This window comes from Ambystoma mexicanum, chromosome 2p (assembly GCF_040938575.1).
Source record: "Ambystoma mexicanum isolate Mex_15411 chromosome 2p, UKY_AmexF1_1, whole genome shotgun sequence".
Classification (NCBI taxonomy): Eukaryota; Metazoa; Chordata; class Amphibia; order Caudata; family Ambystomatidae; genus Ambystoma; species Ambystoma mexicanum.
In genome coordinates, this window is record NC_090923.1 from 716,093,614 (window position 1) to 716,118,855 (window position 25,242).

Sequence of the window (25,242 nt, forward strand, 5' to 3'; positions counted from 1 at the left end):
TAAACGCAGCAAAAAGCTCAAGAGTTTAACACGAGGACTCCCAACACTTGAGCATGCGGTACAAATCTGAGGATGGCTGTCAGAGCCGGGGTTTAGGGAGAGGAAAGTCATTGGCTGGGGGCAGTATGACCCAGAGACCAGTGATTGGTTACTACTAAGAAAGACAGATCAGAAATGAAACTGATACTGATTTTGTCTTTACCGAGGATTCCCGGCCTGACGGGGAATAATCATGAGCATGTGAATCCATGCCAGACCCCATGCTGGAGAAGCAATATAATGTGGTCAACATCCAGATGGCCTGCAATCTAGACCTGACTGAGCCACTGCTGTGCTCGATCCCCTGGGTCAACTCACGATGCCATGGCACTTCAAACCAGCACCTTGGCCTTGTTTCTTAGATTAAATAAAGATGCAGGCAGAACATCTAGTATTTTATACGCAATGAGTTCCCATTGACTCTGCCAGATGATAGCCTGCGCAAATAGGTACCATAAGCCATAGAACAATGTATGAAAATACATGCTGCCGATAAAAACCAGAAAGAACCAGAAAATGGAGGAATAATGAGGAAACATGCCTCGTCTGTGTCGTGCAGGTACGGGGACACCGAATTGCACAAATATTTTGCAGTGAAAGAACAGAACGCCTCGAGTGTTTAGCCACACCCCTCTCCCCCAAGGAAAGGAACAGAGGAATACATTTGGCACATGTATCGGCAGCAGAGACTGGGACAATAGATACAGAGGAGTTTATGATATCTCGATTCTCATCACCTGAATGCACTAGGGATACATTCCCGGTTATCCATCCTCTCTGACTTATTCCAGCCCCAGAATTTATGCTAGCCCTTATTTGATGTCAACAGCTTGCAAGCACTTTGAAACAACTCCAGTGTTGGTCCCCCTGTGAGAACAGCATGGGGTGGAGAGGATACATGCCACATTTAGGCTGTAGACGCACCGTGGTGCATGCATCAATAACAGGAACTTCAATTTGGTAACCAGTAGAACTAGAATTCAGCATCTAGGACAGACTATACCAGATTAGGTCTGGATGAGGCCTTCGAAAATCTGTTTTAGGTCGAGAGGATTCGCCAGATTGTTGGGATGAAATTGTCCAGGAAATACTAATTGCCTGGTTGTGGGAATTGTACAAATGATCATGCATGCATCACAGGCTTCGATTTCCTACCGATGTCTGGGCTAGGCATGCCTAAAGATTCTGCAAACCTGTGATTCCAAAAATGGAGGATCACCATGGGAACCAGTTGGGAGACTAGAAAGAAAGCAAATGGTGTTCAAAGAGTGGGTGGTTCGAGACCTAGCACTCAAGTCATTTATACTGCATCAGCTACCAGTGTCGTGGTCGCCCAGCACTAGGCTTGCCCAGAGTGCATATCAGGCTTATGATCCAGAACTGGGTATATGGGCATGATAACAAAAGCAAATGGAAGAGGGTTCAGGTAGTGCCAAGTGAGTATATTGGAAAAGATAAGGGAGGTGGTGCAAAGTGTGGTTCTGCTTGAAAGTGCGGGCTCTTGTAGATTAATGACAAAGTGAGGTCAGCTCTCAAGAACTGAGATGGGCACAAGCATACTGTATGAAGTGGATTGTGAAGAGCACAAACAGGAGCCGGGGCAGAACCGAGAAGCCAGTGGACGGAGGCAGAGAAACAAAGATTAAGGAAATAATACATTGGTTTAAAAGATGTCAAGTGCCCAACCCCTACCACCCAAATGACATGAGTGATGTTTTCAGTCAATCCCAGTATTGCACATTGCATGGTGGGACTTATTTGTTTTGTCATTTATGCAACACACAGACCCGGGGGTATCACAGCATTATTGAGTACAGGCATGAAGAGGTAGCATACCAAGTCACAGTCATACAATACAGGAAACATCGTGGTGTACTGAGTGGACAAAGTAGTAGGATGCGTGGCAGAGTTAAGTGTACAAAATTACTGATTTATCGGACAGCCAGTTCTTCACAAGTTCTTTGAAAATGGGTAGTGGGTGCTCATTTCTGATGTGGGTATGAAGGGCATTCCAAAGCGAGGGTCCCATGACGCAGAAGCCAATTCCGGCGGCTCGAATGCTCTTAAAGCGGGGGTGAACAATGAGGTGTAGGAGCTCGGTATTTGAGCCCGTACTGGGACAATGGGTGAGATACTGTTGTTAAGATAGAGGGTGGGCATCCATGTGAATGCAGCAGTGAGGAATGGTTAGAGTTGTGAACTCTACATGAGCTTTGATGGGGAGCCAATGGGCTTCCTGTCTTGTGGTAGAAATATAGTCAGAGCGGTTAAGTCCAAGGGCAGCACATAGATCTTTGTTCTGGAGCAGTTGGGAGTTTAGCCCTGTTCGTGTTCGAGGTGCCCATCAGTAGGGCATTACAATAGTCCAGTTTAGACAGGATTAGGGCACGTGCAAGTGTGAGGCAGTTGGTGGGTGAAAGGAACTGCCTACTCCGTAAAATCAACCTTGCTGTATATGCGGTGGATGAGGCTAAAGCATTTATATGCCTGGTCATGGATTTTGAATGATGCTGTAAATTGCATCGATTGAGAGTGTGTCGCTGGTGTGGCCACCTGATATAGGGATGAGAATGTGCATGTCATCAGCAAAGTTAGTCTAAATGACCTCACAGAAATCGAGATCGAAGATGGGTTTATCATATGTATTCTACAGGTTGGGGTAGAGGCAGGACCCTTGTGGTACAACAAAATGGAATCAGCTGCATGGTCACCATTAAAGGCTCGGGCGGTACGACCACTGAGAAAGGAATTAATCCACTCAGTGGCTTCCCAAGAGAAGTGGAGTGCAGGGTAAGGCTGTTGTGGTCGAACGCCGCCGAGAGGTCCAACAGGAGTAGGATAGTAAGTTTGCCAGAATCCATTTGAATTTTGAGGTCCAAGAGAGCAGTTTCTGTGCTGTGCTTGAGACGAAAGCTATATTGCCTTATGCCAAGGTGTTTGAGCTTCAGGAATGATTGAACTTGGGAGTAGGCAAGGCGATCCAGGATTTTGAGGAGGAAGGGGACTGTGGTGATGGGTCGATAGTGGAAATGTTTTTTTCTTGGTTTTTTTGGAGGGGTGTGATCCCCGCTGCATTGATATTGAGGGGTACTATATTAGTGGAGAAAGAAGCATCCACGAGTTCCGTGATAGGTGTGAGCAAAGCAGCACAGAGTTTTACAATGTGGGCAGGACAAGCGTCTCCTTACAGTTGGATGGTTTGAGGGCTCTAATGGCGGTTGCTACTTGCTCAGGATTGACGGGACTAAATAAGAAAGTGGGAAATGCGTGGTGTGGGCTCGGTCAGTGTGAGCCTCAGGGGCCGGTATGGACATTTTGTTCGCAAGCACAGACTTTAGTGCTGATTTTGTTTGTTTATTATTTATAATGCGCGCCTCACCCAGAGGTATCTGGGCGCATTACAAGAATATTCATATTCATGGTTACAGACATTGAGAAGGGTTTCAATTTTTTGGGAGAGGGCATATTGAATCGCGGTACACCAGACTTTGTCAGCACTTATGCTTGAGATGGTAGCGGAATGGACGGAGTTTCCAACTCTGCCTAGCGCAATTAGCACTCTGGAATTGGCGCTGGCGATTCTGTCATAACTGTTGGATCTGCTGGTGATGACCACTTTTTTGTAGGAGCAGGCCACTGGTGAACACCAGACAGATATTAGCAGTGGAATGTTTTTAGCAGAGATGTTCAAGGGCTTTTTTTCTCTGTTATTGGAAGACTTCTTCTGAGAACAAGGGTTTCTTGGGCTTGGGAATTTTTTTAATGGAAGCATGCAAATCGAGGCTCTGGAGCAGGCAGTCATGGAATTGGTTGGCAAGGTCCTGGACTGAGCCGACTTGATCTCGGGCAGAAGTATTGAGCGACAAAAGAAATGAGGGCATAAGAGCCTCATGAGTCAGGTTGCGTGTATTGTGGACCTGTATAGGACTTAGGGTACTGCTGGGGCTTTGTGGAGTTTCGACAAGGAGATTTTGAAGGAGCATGAGAAAGTGGTTGGACCACGGAACTGGGTTAATGAAAGATGTTGACAGTAACGTAAGTTGTGAGTAACCAATCAAGAGTGCGCCCTTTGGAATGGGAAGGGGCAGTGATAAGTTGCAAGAAGTTCCTATCTGTGAGGTTGGAGGTTAATGCAGAGGCTTTGCCATCAGAGGTGTCGTTAAAGCCCACATTGAGATCTCCTAGGATGTGATGTTATGTTAGGATGATGCATTTAGTTGAGGGTTTCATGATAGGTGTAAGGAGGAGTGGGAGGTCAATATCGAGACAACCAAGACCATTGGGTTGCCTCTAGAGATAAGTTAAGTGTGGTTTGTGGGTCGTTGGTCAGTTTAAGTAACAGGATTTCATAGCCTAGGTTGGAGGGGAGAAGTCAAGCACAGATTTGCAAGGTGGATTTAGCAATGAGGGCTACTCCACATCCTGCTGCATCTATACGGTCGATTCTAAAGATGGAGTAGTCCGGAGGATGGCCAAGGAGAGCTGGGGGCCAGATGCAGTATGAAGCCAGGATTCTCTGGTTGCTAGGATGTGTAGTTGATGATCCGGGATGAGATCATGGATGTCAATAGCATGCACCCCTAATGATCAAACATTGATAAAAGCACCATTCAGGGGTTCAGTAAGTTGTGCGGGCATGGGAGGCTTGCAGGGGATTCATGAGTCTCCAGATATTTGGGCATACATGCTCTAGTGTACAATGTGTAAAACCTGGACTGTGTGGGGGTGTCACGCATGGCACAGCAGCTCTGGGTGACTGGAAGCTAATCAAGGGACATCAAACCGAAATCGGCAGATCTATGAAGGGAGCCAATTTATTGAATGAATACATGCCTGCGCAAAGAAACCTCTGGTACAGTGTCCTGCCGCTAGAACATTTCATGTGGTAAGATGAAGGGGGGGCTCATTGCTTAAATACATATCACTTTCGTACATTGCTAATTAATTTTGCCGGATTCAGTCAGGGCTGTATCAGTGGTTGTGATTAGTGCTCTCCCAATAATACAATTGAGCAACTCAGACGTTCGCCTTCTCGCCTACTGCCTAAAACTGGACAGCATTCTAAGCAATGTCTTGTGAATGGACTGCCAGATACAGTAATTTCTTTTATTTTATTTTTTCAGAAACCAGGGAGAGGGCAACTTCAGTCAGAAGGAAAGGCATTCTGCACATGAAGATTCTGCTACTAACCTTCATTAATCCAGGTCAGTGGGCCTCAATACATTCAACTCTCTCTTCCTAAATATCTTCTTTCTCGAGCTCTTCGCTCATCCGCCTCCAACTCCCTCAGGGTCAGTCGCTTCTCCAAGCAACAAGTTGGTGGCATATTTCTTTCTTCGGCTGGGGCCTCCCTCTGGAACAGCCTCCCTAAAACTTGAGGAGAACCATCTCTGGGTCCGGAAGCACCTTAAAACCTTCCTCTTTGCTTCTGCTTTCTCTCCCCCTCTCCCCTGCTGAATTCCTGGCTGAAACTGAAATTGCCCTGGTTACCTGGCCACCCTTCTGATCTCGGGCCCATACCCCGCCAGTTGCTGGCTGTATTTTTTTTTATGTATCTTATTTATTTTATTATCCCCATGTACTGCACTGTCCCCTCCCCCTATGCACTTTCCCCCTTGGCCCTTCCATGCACTTGCGATCTGTATGACACCTTGCCTAGTAAGATCGCTGTCTGTCTTCCCTCTGTTCCCCCTACCTTGCCTAGTTGCGCCTTGAAACACTCGAGTATAGGCGCGTTATAAATGTCATATCATATCAGTGAGATGATACGCTAACATAAATTAGGCCCTGGGGAAAAGAAGGTCTTGGAACACGAATGCAGTTTTTGAAAGACAGTTTAGCAAGGAGACTGAGAATGACAAAGGTGTTTGAATGTCTACTTTTATTATAATTATAACATTTCCAACAGGCTTTAGAAAACAAATAAGTGTCCGAGGCTGCAAACCAGTCCATAGATCTACAAAGGCACGTCTCAGCCTTGTGAGAAACAGCCGTAGGAAGTGGTGTGTAAACACGGAAGGATGGGAGGTCAGGCGTATCACTCTCTCCTGTCCACTCCGCACATGAGTTAATTTAAAAAGTAGGCGTTTGGCTTCTCCGCTAAACACACCAGCTACTGATGTCTCAAGTGACACTGGTGAAGCAGGGAAGAGGACCGGCAAGATTCCTCCAGTTGGTACTTCCATCCGACACCCCTTTGCTCCAGGTCACAGGTTGGGGGTGGTGTTTGCTATACTGAGTCCAAAGAAAGGAGACCATCCATGTTTTCTTGAACCAAGATATGGAGGTTGGCACCTAAACGAATACAATGTTTGTATAAATCAATATGAAGACCTCCTGGTCCATATTGAGCCTACACTATGTGATTGGAAAATCCATTAAAAAAGAAAAGTTACTTAGTGGAAAAATGGGGTGCGCAGAAGCGCAGATACATAGCCCGCCAAAAGTGAAGATGCAAAGCAGTAGTTGCAAGTGGCTTCTTTCAGGGTAAGAACTAGTCAGGACTCGACAGCAAAGGCAGCTCCCTTCCTTTGGGTCCTCTCCTTAGGAGTACATGGTCAGCTGCAGCCACTGCAAAGACAGAGATCGAGTTTAAGGATACAAACAAGGCCTGACACGAAATAATATGATTGCAAGAGTTGATGTATACAGAAGGCAACAGGAAACCCAAAATGATAAAATACATTCAAGACAATTACGATTCCCTTAGGTCTTGCTCTCCCCTTGACAGCCTTGTTGGGAATTACCTGCATGGCAGTAAGCAACTCTAAAATGACAGCTGTCCCTTTAAGAGTTTTTGCAATGTGGTGACATGTAAAACGGATCATTGCCAGGTATGACAACTTCTTCCATAAGCGATTTGTCCTTTACCAATAAGGTTGCAGCATAGTATATGCTCAGGGATGGTTGGGGTTGACTTTTCTGCTTTCCTGCCTGGTGAAAGACCATTACGAACAGTGCTCCAGATAAGTATTTTAAGTGGGAGTATTTTACTCCCTATTGTTCAAAGTTTAGAGTAAAAGTGATTTTTTTAGGGAGTAAAAATGTAAGTCCCATTATTAATGCGAGTATTTTCTAAGCAAGTAAAATTCTGTTTTAACTGTAAAAAAGAAATATTTCTTTGCACGTTCAAAGATACATTTTCAGATCAGGAAGTAATAAACAAAAAGTAGTTTCTTCCTGTGGTACAGCGTGTACTACTATTCCAAACATATCCACGGTGCTCTGTGGGTGAAAGCAAGGGCACAGGCACATTTTTTGTGTTTGCTATTTTTTGGGGGAATATTTATACTCCCAATTTTTCTTTTGTGGGAGAATTTGCCTATTTTTAGGGAGTAAAAAATGGGTTATATAACCCTTATATGTAGGGCTGACTGCGAATGACAAAAAGGGTACCCGTAGCTCCAAAAAGGTGGAATCCTTTCGAGGTTGAATGTCAATGCTGTAAATCCATCACAACTATGAAAAGTTCTCAGCTAACGAATCCTGAGGTCTAGGCTGAAAGACTGGAAGGACTAGCTTGTGCTCGAGATTCAAGTTGGAAAGGATTTTATGGATACAGGATGGCAGTATCGCTTTGTCCCTGGGAAGTAAAGTAAGGCTGTGGTTCACCAATTCTTCTCATCAATGTTAGAGATCACAGGAAGCTAATGCTTGAATGATTTGCCATTACGGGAAGATGGCACTGAACTCAAATCTCATCGTAAAGGCCGCTCACTAAAACAGAGGATAACAACGAAGGCCACATTAGGTACCCCCAGTAGTGACACTTTAAGGAAACACGTGGGAGGATTTCAACTCTCATTTGGGGCAGTCCTGAAGAATGTACGGTTTCAGAAACGTAGCTACCCCAAAGCTCCCTTACCCATCCCACCAATGCCACTTTCCTAAATGACTTGGTGCCAACGCTGTGGCCCCCTTCTGCTGTACTTTTGTACCACTACCAGTGGGTTCCTAGTCTGAGAACATTCCCTTTAACTATTACCCTGCTAGGGTGGCTGAAAGTTCCAAAATGCATGTGTTGATATTCACATCAAGAACAAAAAAAAGACACTACAGGCTTCAGTACTGTGTCCGGCCGTGAACATCCCGCTCCGCCCCCCCCAGCTCCCCATTCCAACCTCTCTCAGCCCCCCTCCAATGTCCGACAACTTTCAGTAATCAACAAGATTCGGCTCTCGTCCAGTTTGGGGACCTGTGCACATCAGCTGGAGTCACGCTCTTAAGGACCTCAGCGTTTCCAGTTGGTAAAACATGCAAGTAATCCCCCAGAAGGAAGGCCCCGAGACACCTTGTGCAGGCCCGGTGTGGGTAAGCATGACAAATGTTTGCAACAACCAATGTGTTCAAGCTTGTCGTATGGTTTATAGCAAGGGAGTTGATGGATAAACGGACACTCTTTTTTTTATAACCAACTGAAAAAGAAAAAAAGCCACTCTCCTAGACAGATCAAATGAAGGCAGAACAAATAGGGAAGGCAGTGACAAAAATAGCTGCGTTGACACACACATGGGCTTAACAAAAAAACAGTTATCAGGATGTGGCTGCATTTATACAGTATTCGAAGGGCCACAGCACACTCGGCCTCAATCCAAGTCTTTGAAATGCAGCCATCTTTTCATAAATGCTTCCTGGGCCTGCCTTCTATGCTGGAAATTCACATTCAGGTTCAGGAGGGGGGAGAGAGCAGAATGACAAAGGCAAAACAGGCTTCTTGCGCTGCAAGGTCACCATATCTAGTGCTATCCGCTCTGAGGGTGTATGGACCTTGAAGCATTCTCGCTCTTGTTGAAAAGGTAAGAAAGCCAGAAAGAAGAGAAAGCAGTAGACATCCAGTTCCATCACCTACCTCTTGCAAGGTGACTTTCACTTTACCATCACCGTCTTTATCCAGGGCTTTGAAGGAACCTGCAGAGAGGGAGACAAACGACAGGGGATCATCAGGAGAGACGCTGGTTATCTGCATGATGGACATGAACTAAGGAATAGTTCCCAGAACTACGAGTCTGCAACGATCACTCAAATATATAATCAGACTGACGTGGTGGCTTAGCGGATGGTGAGCAGACCCATATGTTCCGCCTCCAAGTAACTGTGGACCAATGATCACTTTGGAGGGGAGACTGAGGCAACTGAGGTACTGCTGCACAGTCAAGCTTATTGCTTCTTTAGTTAAAAGCAACAACGTTGCCCTTTATCGTGGAATGACCAAAATACAAAATTGCAAAAGCCAAGGAAGTGCATGTGTTACTTAAGCATAAGAGGGTGGAGGGGAGGGTCTGTCTGAACAAAACTTGCTTACAAATCAAATGGCTATAAAAAAAAAAAAGGAAAAAAAAAGAAAAGTAATACGCACGGAACATAGAGTCAAGTCGCACAAGGCAACCAATATAGTTGTCGAAGTCCATGTTTCCGTTTTCATCGGAATATCTCCTAATGATCATTTTGTAGAGCTGCTCATTCAAGCGAAACCCTGAAACAGAAAGCGGCACCAGAATGAGACAGGAAGGAATACAAAGAGGTGTTTTGCGAAAATAATGGAAAGAAAGGGCAGACCAGGAGAAAAAAAGCAAAGAAGAAAGTACAACATGAAGGCTCAAATTCCCATTTCTAAAATGGTCGTGGATGAAGACTATACCCAATTCCAAAAACTTGGCATTTTCTTATCACAGCTTCGTAACCATTTCAACCCCAATAATGGTTTCACCAACACAGATTTTCCCCACTCACATACAAGGAATGGAATGCACTGCAAAGAAAACTAGGAAGGCGGTTACTGTACAATGTGCTCAAGTGCCATGACCCCTGCACCCCCCTCCCCATCTCAAGAACGCCTTACATCCAAATCCCAAACAGCCTCCAGCACAACCCATTTTTTTTTCTTTAGCAAAAAAATAAACGATAATTCCAGCAAAATACTTGGCCCACACCGGGTTTATCGTTGTACATTCCTTTCAAGCTTCGTCAAGTGTATGCAGTGTGAAATGTCCGTCTATTTGGGATGCGTATTATTGTAACTGACCTGCAGCTTCAAAGGCACCTGGTAGCTCATTCGGCCCAATGGTTCCAGATCGATCAGCATCGAATCGTTTGTAAGTGCACTGGAAATAGAAACGAACATTGGAAACCAACATATAGTCATGGCTAAATTAGATTTCCCCTATGGCAATCTGTGCTCCTACAGCACCAGGAATCTGGGGGTTTGCTCTTGGATACTTGTTAAACACTGTGCCAAACTACACACTGGCACTACTACAGGGTGGAGAGTGACTACAGTCTTTCCAAGCATGAAACTACTACTTTGGATGAAAAAGGAAACCGATTGAATCCTATCCCCTGCAGCTTCTTAAAATCAGCTGTGCAAGTGGGCCTGGGCAAAGTAAGCCATCCTTGGATTGAATCCTCCTGTCAAAATGTAGATTGTTGCAAGTCGGTTAAGACATCAGGAGGTTGTTCAATGAACCTTAGAATAATACAATAATTAACAGAATGCGTGTTTTAAAACGTTTGCTCTTTTCATTTTTCCTAAAAAAAAATATTAGGGTAGCCAGGGGTGGGCAGGGAACCAAAAGAGGCTCTGGAAATAATTTTCAGAGTGGCCCAATATTATACATTTGCAGCAAGCCCAACCCTTTTCCTGTGGGAAATTTGGGAATACCACACAACAGAGGCCCAGGGTGAAGAGGCCCAGGGTGAAGAGGCCCAGGGTGAAGAGGCCCGCCGGGAGTTGCCTGTAGGCCAGTCCACCCCTGAGGTAGCACACATGTCGTTCCATCACATTGAAAGGTTCATTCGTTTGGCTAGATGAAGCCGTTTTAAAGGTATCCGATGACGCCGGAGCTTTCAACTCTGCTGAGTCGCTCATCTGACCATGCTCTGCATGCATCAATTGAAATAAAAGTAGGGGGAAGTCGCCATCTGGGGCGATGAGAACGTACAAGCGTCGTAGAGAAACTACTGGAAGAGATGAAACTCTTGACTTGCAAAGTTTGCATTATATAAATCTTCAAATACAGGCTCAGGAAAACAAAGTATTATCAGTTGCATTAAGCCTAGCATAACGTGGTATCTGTTATGCTCCCTGGTGCCTTCATGATCATTCATCAATTAAGGGTGTGCACAACGCCTGTCCTCTAGGGGGCGCACACGGGTCTGATTAGGATATTATTCAACATGAACATTATAAGGTAAATCTGCATCCACCAATCCAGTTTATTTAGAGTTTACATACACAGCAATTGTGCTAAAAACAATAAATCGGTACTTAGGTCTGAGGCCAAAGTTGTGCGTCACCGCAATGCGTGATGAACAGCAAGAACGCGCTTCCACTGTTCTGTCCTGTTCTAATTTACAAAATTGGGAAAAATTGGATACAGACCTACTATTCTGAGGTTTAACAGAGGTATTTGCCTTTTGACCTTCGTAAAGGAGAACCTTTCATGCATGGTTTGCAAATACACAAAGATCTGACAACTGTGGAAATTGGTAGGATTGCCTGGCTGCACAGTAACAAAAAAAAAAATAATCCTGGGTAGTGTTCTGGACCTCGTCTCTGATGGCAAGACACTTTCTGCTCATTCAACAGATGCACATGAGCAAGGTCCCAAGGCAGGAAAAACCATTGGAATTAGCACAGACCTACATTTTTTATTTTTTTTTATAACGCGCCTAATACCAGAGTTTGGTTTCCAAGCACTGATCCGGGATTCGATCCTCTGTTGCTCCGTGTGGTCTTGCTTCCCAAGACCAGCGCGTTGCCCCTGTGCTATCCTCCATTCACGAGGGCATGTCTGCTCCTCATTTCATCAAGGAACTTTCAGTCATGTTAAGCAGCACTGGTTCGCCACATCACAAGACCTCCAGTTGGAGGCTCCTCCGGTGGCTACAGGACTAAAGCTTGAGCAGCTTTTCCTGTGACAATACGGATTGGCCTGGAAGAAGGCAATCCTTCATGGGTGTAAGCCATGCCTGCAGGCCCCATAAGGTGGGGGCAGATGTAAAAGCATAGACCATGTTACAGTGGCTCCACTGGATGGCTTGGGCGTACCTTAGGCAAAGTGCCCACGGGGCATAGTCACGGGGCATAGTCACAGACCGTGCCCGGTATGATAACAGATAGCATTAAAGACATGAAAGGGATGTCTTGTTTTATTTACAGTGATTTAAGAGGCTGGGGCTTTGCGAATGGACTTACCAGACCAGATTTCTTCCCAGTAGTGATTAAAATAAAAAGATGAGTAACACTACGGATCTCCACCAGTAGCCGTCACCATCACCCATGTTTAGAATCACATCGACATTGGGAAATCAAACAAGTTTGATTTATGCAATACATTCTATTGTCATTACATTGATTTTAATTCATTAGTATCACAGATTTTTTTCCAAAGGAACTGTGGGATTCCATGGTGACCAGACCTATTTTTATTTGATGTTCCAGATTTGAATATATTAATTTTGGTCAATATGCTTAAAAGACATTAAATAAATTAAATGTGCTCTAAAGTGGAATGTACTCCCTTTATTTGCATGCATGGAAACTCGATTGGGTCTTTGAGGCCAATCCTTTAATTACATAGGTCCTACCTCTTTTAACGCATTAAAAGACATGGGGTTGGAGGCTGCACTGGACCCTTTTTAAGTCCGACCCCAAAATTATTGCATCACGACAGAGCCTTAACCCTGATTTCATATCCCACGTAAAGCACAACATTTAGCTTACAAAAACCTTCGAAATTCAGTGAAAGAAAAAAGGTTTGGTTGAAGGGATATCAAGGTTGCAGTTCAGAACAACGAAAAGACACAACTTCTCCAGTTAAGGTTCGTAAAATAACCATAACTCCATGACCGCCAGGCATGTTTCATGATATAATTAATCTTTCATAACACACTTAATGCCAGAGAACAGTCTGGGACCGGTATTCGAACCTGTGTTGCTCAGTGATGGCTTACTTCCAAGACAAACTTGTTGTCCCCGAGCTGTACTCCCGGCCCGATACATGCCATGCACCTAACAATTCCTACAGGGGATGACAAACCAAGAACGCCAAGAAAAAAACAGTAGTACCTAGACTGCTTGTTTATTTCGAATCTGAATTGTGAGAACGCAAAAAGTCGAAATTGACCAAGGGTTATAATCTAGAGCGTGTTGTGAATTCGCACATCATGAGACATGAGCGGCACCAAGGGAAGTCGGAGTTCAAGTTGCTTTAGGAACAATAACGTGAGAATGTGTGGCCTTTTCTGTTTCGTCGTTGAACATATTGTACATCTAGATGCACACCCCCACGAGAAAGAGAAAAGGATCATTCTGTCAGCATGCCAATGCTCTGATGTTTATGACCGTGGTCTGCGTACCTGCCATTTCTTGATGTTGTCCCACAAATATTTGAATTCAGAAAATCCCAGTTTACCCGTGCTGTCACTCTGATCACTTGATTAAGGAGCATCAAAAGGCAGATTTAGCAAAATATTCAGCAATCAGGCAAACTACACCCACTTCTTAAAACCCCGCCATACCAACCCTCTAGTCACTTCATGACTCGTTCCGTCCAACCATCTGCAGAGTACAGCTTGGACATTTTCCACATTTGAAATTTTCTGATGCCCATTAGAAGGTTGAGTGGTAATCGTATTGCAATGATATGCTAAAAAGCAAAAATGGTATCCTGTTGCTCTTTTACGCTGCTTCATACTGTTGAGTTCTTCAAATACCTTCCAATTGGGGACGAACTACACAGATGGGTCTGCATGAAGGCCAGGCTGTTTTGCATGCTCAGAAACCCTTGAACGTTCCAATTATCAAAGAATCGAGCTGAATCCCTAACGTACCATAATTTTAAAAAAGCTAGCGAATCCAAGAGCAGCGCAGTTTAAAACGAGAGCAACTTTCAAGGGCACTGCATTCTCCACAAGCCATGCACTGATCTCCTCCAAGGCAAGCCTACACACTACCAACCCATCAGAAACCTTAGATCTGGCTCTGCACTCCTTGTGACCCCCCCCCCTTTTCAATTCCAACAGATTTGGAAGATCCTCCTTCTCTGTCCAAGCTACCACACTCTAGAACTCCCTTCCACTCAACATCCGTCGCAACGAGGACTTACTCTCCTTCAGGAAGCCCCTCAAAAACTGGTTATTCCCTCCAGCAACCTACCAAACCTTTCCCATTTCACGCTTACCTTCATGATATATGATTCATTTATAGACCTCCTGGCCCAATCACAACTTTTGTTGAAGACATATCAGCCCTTCTCACAACCAACACCAAACCCAACTCCCAAATCATTCTACTTGGCAACCAAAATTTAGGCTATCAAGATCCCAATGACTCAGGAGCCCATGATCTAGCCAACTCGTTAACAGATTCAGGATTCACCCAACATATTCAGGTTCCTATGCCCACCAAAGGAAGAACACTGGATTGGCTCCTTGACCTAAATTGCTCCTAAATTGCTCCATCAATCTTGGTTCTGTCACACCATGCACTTGGACTGACCACTATAAAATAACCTTTACCATTAAAGCGAACCCCAATAGCCCTAAACCCAACTCTGCACCCTCGGTTCACACCAGAAATAAGAAGGACATCTCTAAGGAGAAACTCCTCCCTCTAATCTTGCCCCTTCGCCATAAAGCCTCAGTGTCCGACTCTAATCCCACTGCATTAGTTGAGACGTATAACCAAACTATTCTGAAGGCAATAGATGCCATTGCCCCTCTCAAATTGAGGAAATCCAAACTCCGAGCCCATCTCAACTCCTGGTTCACCCCACAGCCAATAGACCCACGCAAAGCCAAGCGAAACGCTGAAACACGTTGGAAAGGCCATCCTACAGACTACCAAAATCACCCTAAATATGGCTTCAACTACTTACAAAGATGCTGTATTCTTAGCCAAAAAAGAAACCTACAATAAGCACATTCTTCAGGCTGAATCTAACACCAAAGAGCTATTCAAGATCTTCAAAGAACTTGAATCGTCAATAGCCCCGATAGACAACTGTATTACTGATAACACATGGTGTTCCAAACATCCAAAACGCGCTCCTTGAGAGAATCTCTACATTAAAAACTAAAATCAACACCAAAAAAAAGACAGCCTTCCCACAGACCACCTTCTCAACCCCCTCCTCAACAACCCCCCCCCTCTCATTCACACACGACCAAACCCTTCAACTTCTGCCCACCTTCTACCTGGGAAGTGGAAAATATCATCAGAAAAATCAAACCCACTAACTGATGATTGGGGCTGGGCAGACATCGCCTTGGCAAAGAGGCCGCACACGAACTAGCCCCCTTCATCACCTCATTTATTAATGCCTCCTTCAAATCAGGGTCGGTCCCTGATAACCTCAAGGACGCCTGGGTTATCCCCCTAATCAAAAAACCCTCCCTTGACTCCAACAACCCCGCTAATTACAGACCTATCACAATGGTACCTTTCTTTTTGAAAATCCTGGACCTTGCAGCCGAACTTCAAATACAGGCTTACCTAGAAGCCAATAATCTCCAAGGTCTCCGCCAATCTGGTTTCCGACCTAGACATGGAACAGAAACCACTAATTGATTTAAAAACACAAATCGAGGACTTAAAAGATAACGGCAAACTGGCTCTAATACTCTTACTCGACCTATCAGCAGCTTTTGATTTGGTGGACCACCAAATACTATGCCACCATCTCAAAACTGCTGCCCATTTCTCACATGCAGCTACCTCTTGGATTGAATCCTTCCTGGCTAACAGAACCATGAGGGTCTTCTCACCTACCGCATCGGCAGAACCATTACCTGTACTCTGTGGGGTTCCGCAAGGATGCTGCGTTTCACCCACTCTGTACAACGTATTTACTAAGCCACTCTTCGATACCCTTGACTATCTGGGTGTCACATATACAAATTAAGCGGGTGACATCCAATACTCATCCCTATCACAGTTGACTATGTAGCTGACTCAAAAGCTCTCAACAAAATCTATGCGATCATTCAAGCCTAGATGGCCCACAATGGGCTTTGCTTGAATGACGAAGAGAGCTCCTCATTCTAGGCTCCCGCGTCAGACTGAACAAACTAAAACCAACCTTCAAGGCATTTAAGATCAATGGGAACACGATTAACGTATCCAACGACACTAAAACCTTTGGCATATACCTTGATTCCACCTTGTCATTCAACGGACAAACCAATGCCGTGGCCTCAGCAGCAGCCTACACCTGCAAGCTTATAACAGCCAGTAGGCCTTTTCTCTCTACCTCCAACTGCATCACCCTTGCCAGAACCCTCAATGTCGAAGATAGAGCGCTTTGCAATAGTCTATCTTGGTACTAGCGCTAGGAACATCAATAAACTACTGATAACCCAAAATAACGCCATCGGGGCTGCCCTCAACATACCTAGGAAATCTCACATCTCAGACACCAGACGCAACCTTCGCTGGCTACCCATCAAACAATAGCGCTGAAAACACTCACCCTAACACACAAGTGGCAAACTAATTGTGCACCCGATTACTTATCAAATCGCTTCCTTGCGCACACCTTCTCTATACGACCTATACGGTCTTCTCAAACACATTCTCTGCGCATACCTAGATTTAAGCTACAAAAAGCTGGGGGGGCAGTTTCCCAGTCCTGGCAGCCAAATTATGGAACACCATACCCTCCCTAACACACTAAGAACTGTCCCTGCCTTTAACTCATTCAAGCACAAAGTCAAGAAAGCTCTTTGACACGGACAATTCCCGGTTTTAATGCTAACACCAACATAATGTCCCCTGAATGCATTAGCATACTAGTAACTTTGTATAGTACTCTACACTTCTGTTACTGAATAAACTTCTCTTGTATATACTATATACTACAACCTGCTATAACCTGTATATATGCCCTGTTAAGATTACTTGTACTGTATGTAACCATTATATCTGCTTTATGTGCCCAGTTGCCCTCAGGCCCGGATGCACTTTATAAATAAAATAAATATATACATACATGATATCTAGGCATTGACAGTCAGTGCCTCCCCAGTATATTCGCCAGAGCAAGGGAAGATATAATTTCAGAGCAGACCACCCGCACGTATTCGCCTCCATGCACCAGACTAAAACACAAAGCACAACATCTCTGCCATCATAATGCAACTACGTCCTATGACAAAACTGGTCTAGCTGGACACAAGTCTCTCATACTAGAGGCACTCTCCTGACGACCGCTCTGCACCCAAACACATGCCAGACAATCTTGGGTAGTTTACTGAGGTTCGGCCATCCCACTCAACTCTCTATTTTAGCCAAATGCACACATGCATTCTAATCCTTCAGACAATTGTCCCATACTTTGGACTTCAGTCCCCAAGGTGAGCTCCCCCACAAGCGTGTGGAGGCCATACTAATGATAAGTTATTTATATAGTGCCTTTATCCAATACTAATGGGATAAAGGCGCTATATAAATGACAAACTACTACTTGTTAAACTGACCTATATTGGCACAGCCAGTCTGGATGTACTTTCTTTGGCATGGCATTTGTTAACTGGCTTGAAGTGCTTATATGGCAAGTCTGATTATATATATATTGGTGCAGTCTGCATACACATGTATAGCCAATATTCATCTATTGATTTTCTTCATGTGCTACCATACAAAGAGAAAAAAGCCCTCTTCCCAAACGCCACCCCCTTCCCCAACTGTTTGAGCGCACTTGCTGCGCTCGGTCACTCCGGCATATGAAGTCCAAACATTTATGCCCCTCGCCAGCCACCACCGCCTGTCAAGGCTTTAAAATGGCAAACGCTGTCGGAATTTGTGGGAAACCCCCTTCAGCAGGTCTGCAGACTTGACACCTCCAAGTGCCATGAGCACAACATCAAGGGAGTGATGTGCAGGCCAGAACCTGAATACCTCTGTGAAAGGCTTGGCCAAAAGCCAGCCAGCCAATCACAAAAAGGTTTTGGGCAGAGAGTCAGATGGATAACTATATTGGTTGGTCAATGGGACTGCATCACTGCCAAAGCCACCAGTTAGGACCAGTAGGGAGGCTGCCATGATTGACTCCCGAAGAAACCACATGGTTAGGACAGCCATTTATTTTGACCAGACCTCATGGTCACATAGACCAAGGGAAGCCCTAGAAAACAAAATGGTGGGAGCAGGATTAAAAAAAAAAAACAACATTGGGGTACCAATGGCTACCAAAAAGGTGCATTGGACTACCAATGTGGTAAAATCAAACTGAATTACTAACCGTCATTCTAGAGCAGAACTGTAGTGCCTGAAAGGGACCTCTGGGACTGGGACACCTTAGGGGTGGCCCAATACCATATACTAGGTAAAAAGGTGACAATGGCAGGGTGACTTCGGAAGAAGTCCCCTCTGGCCAAGAAAAAATCAATAAATAAAAGAACAGGAAAAAGCAAAACGTGGAGGGGCCCCAGGCAGTGGCCCTAGATGCGCCAAAATAGGAACTCTGACTTAACACAGTATGGCATCCTGTAGGAATGCATCTATAATAGGGGCATAGAGTATATCTCAGATCATCCATTTCCAGTCAATATCCACAATTTGTCATTTTGCTCTACTTTAGCAACTTCTATGACACTGGACTAGATGGCAGGGGAATATGATCAGACAATTGCTCCCCTGGAATTCCAATTGAAATACATTTCTATCGGTGTCCGGTCAAATGTTCGAATGCATTTGATCGCATGACAAAATGCTCGAGTCAATTTGACCGAAAACAAAAAGGTCGAATATTTTTTTTAAAGTATATATATTCTAGTGTAGGTAAAAAAAAGTGTTTTAACACCGAAAACGGAACACTAAGGAGCACTACAATGTGTAAATGCATAGGAAAGAAGAGCCTTGAGGAAAATGGGGTTTGAAATTTGTGGGAGCTGGGAGCTAATTAACACCTGCTTATAGCCTAGAGGATATTTCTTAGCTTCGTATCAACAGCATCCTAGCGTCCAAACTGCGTGTCTAAGTAGCATAAGGACACACAGAAGAGATATGAAGCATAATGGGTCATATTTAACAAATATCAATGTATATAAAGTCAGATTTGTGTAAAACGACTAGTTTCTAGCTACTGCTTGCTTGGACATGCCCAATACCCAAGATCTGATTTTAGCCTCTGCTATAAACTATTCCCATCCATGGTAAAAATATGTAACACCCAGAAAATAGTCGCAAGAGGTCCAGAATCATTAAACAGCAAAGGCCAAGTAGCGAGAGCTCGGCTGCAAGGAGGGTTACAGAACTGGCAAGAAGAGGGTGATGAAATCTGAACTCTTACATATAATCCAAACTCCGGAGTGTACATTGACAAGGTTCTGATTGGCCACCTCTTAGCCAGTAATATACCTCCATCGCACCCCTCCATTTGACTGTGCACTTTGCATTCAAGAAAAGGATACATCCATTACTGCCACCATACTACGACACGAGTCAATGCTGAATCCGTCCGTCTTGAGGTCCTGATCTATAAGGATGAGAAAATTAAGAATTAGAAAACCTGCAGGGGAAGCGCCAGCCAACTAGGAATGTGGGCTTGATTAGCCGGTAAATGCCTGCATTCTATGCCTGCTGCCGGCGCCCCCACCTTCTCAATAGTCTGCCCGGTTGGCGGCAACAAGAATCCCAGACCATCCCCTCCCCCATCACTGAAATCTCTCGTCTGCAATGCTTCGGACATCACCAAACCCTTCACTGGATGCAACACCATGGAAACACGGAGCTCGGACTCTGCACACTCATTATACCAATCACATGCATGGTGGCCATGTTTTTGTAGTTTTCTGGACACGAAAGTAATTGCTCGCTCTGCACTTGCCTTTCTTTCGACAAAACAGATCCCTTTTTCTCGTCACATCTGGGATGCTAATTGTGTTAAACGCCTTTTGCTTTGGGACTAGAATAACTTAACTTGGGGAAGTGGGCCACTGCCACCATGGTGAGCCCCTACCATACCCCTCATGGGACATTAATGCCTCATTAATACTAAGTGAAAGGAAACACCTGCCAAATTACAAGGCATAATGGAAAAATGTCCAAATGATGAGGGTTCAGTGCATCATGGTAAAAAGCACTTCATATGCATTTGGTCATAGGCAAGCGTGAAAGCGTGCAACACTCTGAAAAGACCGCAATTCAGAGATTAAGGCATCCAAGAAGGGACAACCCTTTCCAATTATAGCACGTTTTCTGCTGGCAGCACTGCAACACAACATGGAAAAAGAAATCCCTCTTCCTACTTACGTCTGGTGACAACCTTGTTTAGGATTCCCATCAGCTCGGAGGGACTCACTTCCATATCCTGCAAAACACAAGAGGGGAGAAATGTGATATGCAATACTGTGTAAAACGGGCCTGGGTCAGGACAAGGTTTTTAGGCCTTCAACGGCAAGCATGTCAATTATGGGGCAGAAAGCGGAAGGTGAATATACAGTTACCAGGGATGTGAACTGCTGCGGCGATTTGGCTTTTAGGTGTAGCCTAGAAGAACCTGGTTAGCATGACGCCATTAGGTGCCACAAGCTACCTTTGACTCCCTAGGTCAAGTGGTGCCATAGAAGCATATCCATGCAATGGATTTTTAGCTCCCTTTCATCACAGCCTTATTTTGATTCCTGTGGATTTTTAGCTCCCTTTCATCACAGCCTTATTTTGATTCCTGTGGTTGCATGAAGTGCTTCATTTTTAGTGTAAAAGACAGGGGAAGCGCTATGCTGGGGTGCAAGATGCAGACCAAGAATCCCATCAGCAGAGCAAAAGCTGGGCCCAAAGGAGGAGGTTGAAGGGGGCAACAGTGATGACTGCTATTCCAGTGTGTGGAAAAGAGGGAGGGGACCTAAACTAAACCCGTACCACTCGCCCCTTGTAAATAAATGTTTTTTAAAAAAAAAGATAATCTCATTTTGGGAAGAATGCTCTCTTTGGATAAGCATTCAGTTTGTGACAACAGCAAAAGGTTTGGAAGTATACTGGAGGGCAGTCAGAAAATGACCAAGTTTGCATTAAGTGACAAAAGAATAGAAGGGAAAAAGAAAAACCAAAAACGCTCCTTTGTGGACATTCTTGGAAAAGTTGTTATTTTGGGGCTAGCTTCCCCAACTAATACCGAAATCAACCATAAATCTCAAACAAATCATTACAAAAATAAAACGTTGAAAACAGATCTAAACCAGTTTTTCTGTTCCAATGCCAGTCCCCCTCTATACGCTGTGGCGAACCAGAAGAAGTCAGACTAGAGATGAACATTTCAAGGGTGTTTATTTGAAAAGATAAAATGCCTTCCTGACCCTATTACTGCCTAACAACTAAACTAAGGGTGCCAACCAACTGTTCAATTCAAACCAGCCCACTGTCCGAAACCTAACCTCTGTCTGGCCCTACCACTTTTAGAAAAACTTCACATAAAAAGTAGCCAGAGTAGTAGGCCTTTCCACTCAGGTTTCTTCTGGCCAAATCTACTTGGGTTGCTCCAAAGTACTGTCCATCAGTCTAACATAGTTTTTTCCACATGTTATCAAAGTAAAGTTTTCTGTCCTCTCTAAGGTTGCTTACAACAAGCTAAAGCCAATCCAATGGTTAAATGATTCTCGTAGTACAATTCTACCAACTTGGACATGTCCTTCAAATTGTTCTCGATTTAGAATGGAGTAATTGAAACCTTCAGGTTCCCTGTTTTCAAAGTGTTGAAAAAGGTTCCTCATTACTCTGGGGCTCCCCAATGTCTTCTGGCCCTCAGATTGGTTCAACTCACCAATGTCTCTTGAGCATTTGCCCATGTCCAGAAATCTGGTTTCTCTGGCTCCCGTAACCCTTTCGGCTTCTCCAGCTTCTTGTTTCACTCTCTTTAAGTTAAGCCTCTTTTGCTTTTGGATTTCCTGATCAACTCAAGGACGTAACATTCGGTCCCGCTCCCTGGCTTTACCTTCCCGGGAGTACTTGCTTCCCTCTGCCGGCCCGGCTCAGCAGTCGTTACACTTCTCGCAGAGAGACTAGGGATTTGGTTTCCCCATTGTAGTCTGTCTCTGCGTACCTTAACGGGTCCCAGGCCCACCATGGCTGCTGTGTGGTCATGCCACCAGGCGGGACGGTCACTCTCTCGTCCCAAGCTGTCTCTGTTTTGGCATGGTTGCCCTTCAGAATGCTAGCCTTTCAGCATCTTTCTCTTGTTCTGCTCTCCCTCCAGCTTCCTGGTCCCTTTATTCTCGTCAGCGTATTCCCACGGGGAGTCAGCTGTTAACTTCATGAGGATCCCAGCACTGCCTTCAGCCAACTATCTGGAAGTGATGTTACTATATTGGGTATGCCAAACCACAGCAATAATATCAGTCTTTTCTATTCTCAAAGGCAGATACAGTTCCCTTTGTAGGGCATTCTGGGTAGGAATGGGAGTTCTTGTCCCCTAGAGGCCAGTGAGGTCCCACTTTCCCAGACCCCTAGGGAGGGTTTTGCTTAGGGGGCTCACATCCATTAAACTGAGAGGGTGTGGTTCCTCTCCTGGGAAGAAGGGACGAATTGCGCAGATTAGTCACAAAGTCCAGTGATAGGCAAGTGCTTCCACTGCCGATCACTCCCCTCAGACTTGCCTCTTACAAGTATTGCCCTATGGATTCCAGATTTGCAACGACCTGTTAAAGTGCCTCTTCTCCATGCATGGTTACTTTCTCGCTGCATATCTACCGATCACCACCTCTTCCAGAAAATGCCTAGTCGCATAACTTCCTTCCGAAAGGAGTCTGATACCTTATCCCAAACAGGATAACAACGATTTATCCTTTGAAGAACTCTTACATCCCATCCCCTGTCTTCTAAACCACTGGGATGTCGTCCCCACAACAGGGATTGCCCTGGAGCACTCTTCCCCCACTCGGCTACCAGTCACCTTCTCCACATGGTCAGGTAAGGAGCACACTCTTTCAGCTGCCCCCTCTTGACTACAAACATTTTTTGTATCAGTCTCCTGCCACTTAGGTATTTTATTGTGCTAGTCTGCCTCTATGCTCAGTTCTTGGGGCCTTACTACCTACCACAATTTCGACAAGGTTTTTTTTTTTCGATGGCAGGCGCAACACCGCACGTCTGCCCTCTTCAGACCCACAGTAGGCGCGCCCTCTTTGCAACACATGCTCTCTCAGGCCACTCATGTCCAGACTTCTGCTGGGAGGAACTTTTCCAGCAGCCAGTCCCACAATGATTTCAAGACTTTGTACGAGGTGAGACACAGATGCTTTACAACCACGCACCCTCCACCATGGCTAGCCTGGAAGACAGGCTCCAATGACTATGCAGGATTGCACATTGTCCACTACCAGCTAAGTTAAAGGATCTTCGGTGACTATGTTGGCTCGGTCAGTTACTAGACCTAAAGTTCCCAGGGCCTCAAGAGCCACCGCCCTAGCCAAACCCAGTTGAGTGCTGTTGTGCCTCCAGGAGGGACCTACAAAGCAGAGTTGGTACACCTCATGCAGGGGATTACCATATCAAACTCATGCACGCTGGTAGTTCCAAAAAAGGTGATGAAAAGTTCATCCACGGAGGATCCTTCTTTGCAGCTGAAGCAGTTGGATGCCTTGGGGAGTATGCCAAGTACACACTAACATGGACATGTATGCACACTCTGCAGAGAACTTTGCAGAGGGGACTCAACTGAGGAAGTGCCTGCATCAAATTTTTCTTCACAGACTGCTGCAGGAGAAGCAGGCCGAGCTTTCCGATCCAGGACTGGCTGGCTTAGACTGCACTGGTAGAGTGGTCAGCACAGATGCTACCACATATGGGGTTTTACCCCACAGCTTATAGGACCATAAAGTACAGGCTCCCTGAAACCATCTGAATACCTCTGATGTAGTGCTTACCCCCCGTGACCTATCCCCTCTACCCCTTGAGCTGCAAATTGTTTCTTTGATTTATTGAAAGCCTGAATATTGTTCCACTTCCTTGTGCAGTGCTAGAGTGTTGGAGGATTTATAAACTCCAACACTGGAAACTAGCCTTCACGTGGTTTTGACATTTTTTTGTAGCCTTCCCAGCTCGTTGCATTCTGCTTCAGTGGGAAGCCTTATTGAGACTTCATCTGCCAGTGACCTACCTTCCGCTCACGGCATGCTCCAGCTGCTATATTGCAACTACCGGACTGCTGGTGAACTAAATCTCCCAGCAGCCCGGCAACCGCATATAGAGAAACGTCAGGCACTTCAGCGCTGGCACTTATGCGGGAAACCGGTCTGCGCCGGATAACGGCGTTCGGTGCAGAACTCTGTTCACAGTGACCACCAGCACTCTGACTCTGCAGGTAACCAGGCATGGAATATCTGGAAACATGCAAACATCTGGCTCAAACAAAGCAGCTGCATCAAATAGCATTGGTAAAAAAAATATTGAAGCCAAATATGATTCCATGCAGACATCAAATCCAGGTCTCACGCTGCACACCTATGACACAGGTCACACCCGCAACCCCTCCCCCCACCCAATGAAACTCTTTGTGCCATTCCATTCACCCTCCCCACCCCACAACCTGATACAACTATCAATCCGGCCCACACACCATCAGCAATTACACCTGCACCTAACGCTGCAAAACTCCAGGACATCAAAATAGGACTCCTAAACACAAGGTCCATGTACAATAATGCACAAGACATCCATGATTACATCACTCACGATTAACTTGATATACTATGCATGACGGAAACCTGGCTACAAGAGCCGGCAGTACCCACAATTGATGTTGCAGTCCCAAAAGGATATAACATTGACCACAAAAATAGGGAAGTTGGCAGAGGAGGGGGGAGGGAACAAGTTACTTACCTGTAACTGTTGTTCTCAAGCATGGGTCTGGCATGGATTCACATGCTCATGAATATTCCCCGTCGTCAGGCCAGGAATCCTCGGTAAAGAAAAAAAAAATCAGTATCAGTTTTTTATTTCTGATCTGTCTTTCTCAGTAACCAATCACTGGTCTCTGGGTCATACTACCCCCAGCCAATGACTGCCCTCTCCCTAAACCCCGCCTCTGGCAGCCATCTTCAGATTTGGCAGCAGGCAAAGTGGCAGTAGGACCAAGTGAAGAGCCGCAGAGGGGTAGGAGGGAGGGTTCACGTGTGAATCTATGCAAGACCCATGCTGGAGAACAACAGTTACAGGTAAGTAACTTGTTCCTTCTCCAGCATGGGGTCTGGCATGGATTCACATGCTCA

General features: G+C 45.2%; 1 protein-coding gene across 1 annotated transcript in view; it reads right to left on the minus strand.

Moving 5' to 3' along the window:
• Positions 1-5,903: 5,903 nt before the first annotated feature.
• The window catches only part of CAPNS1 (calpain small subunit 1), a 120,483-nt gene continuing 101,144 nt past the window's right edge, over positions 5,904-25,242 (minus strand). Inside the window, exons 5-11 of the mRNA XM_069644303.1 lie at positions 20,291-20,348; positions 19,450-19,514; positions 13,396-13,464; positions 10,061-10,139; positions 9,395-9,511; positions 8,888-8,946; positions 5,904-6,609 (exon numbers count right to left, since the gene is read on the minus strand). Coding sequence (XP_069500404.1) covers positions 6,583-6,609; positions 8,888-8,946; positions 9,395-9,511; positions 10,061-10,139; positions 13,396-13,464; positions 19,450-19,514; positions 20,291-20,348 — 474 coding nt within the window. The 3' untranslated portion in view covers positions 5,904-6,582. The remainder of the gene's footprint in view (positions 6,610-8,887; positions 8,947-9,394; positions 9,512-10,060; positions 10,140-13,395; positions 13,465-19,449; positions 19,515-20,290; positions 20,349-25,242) is intronic.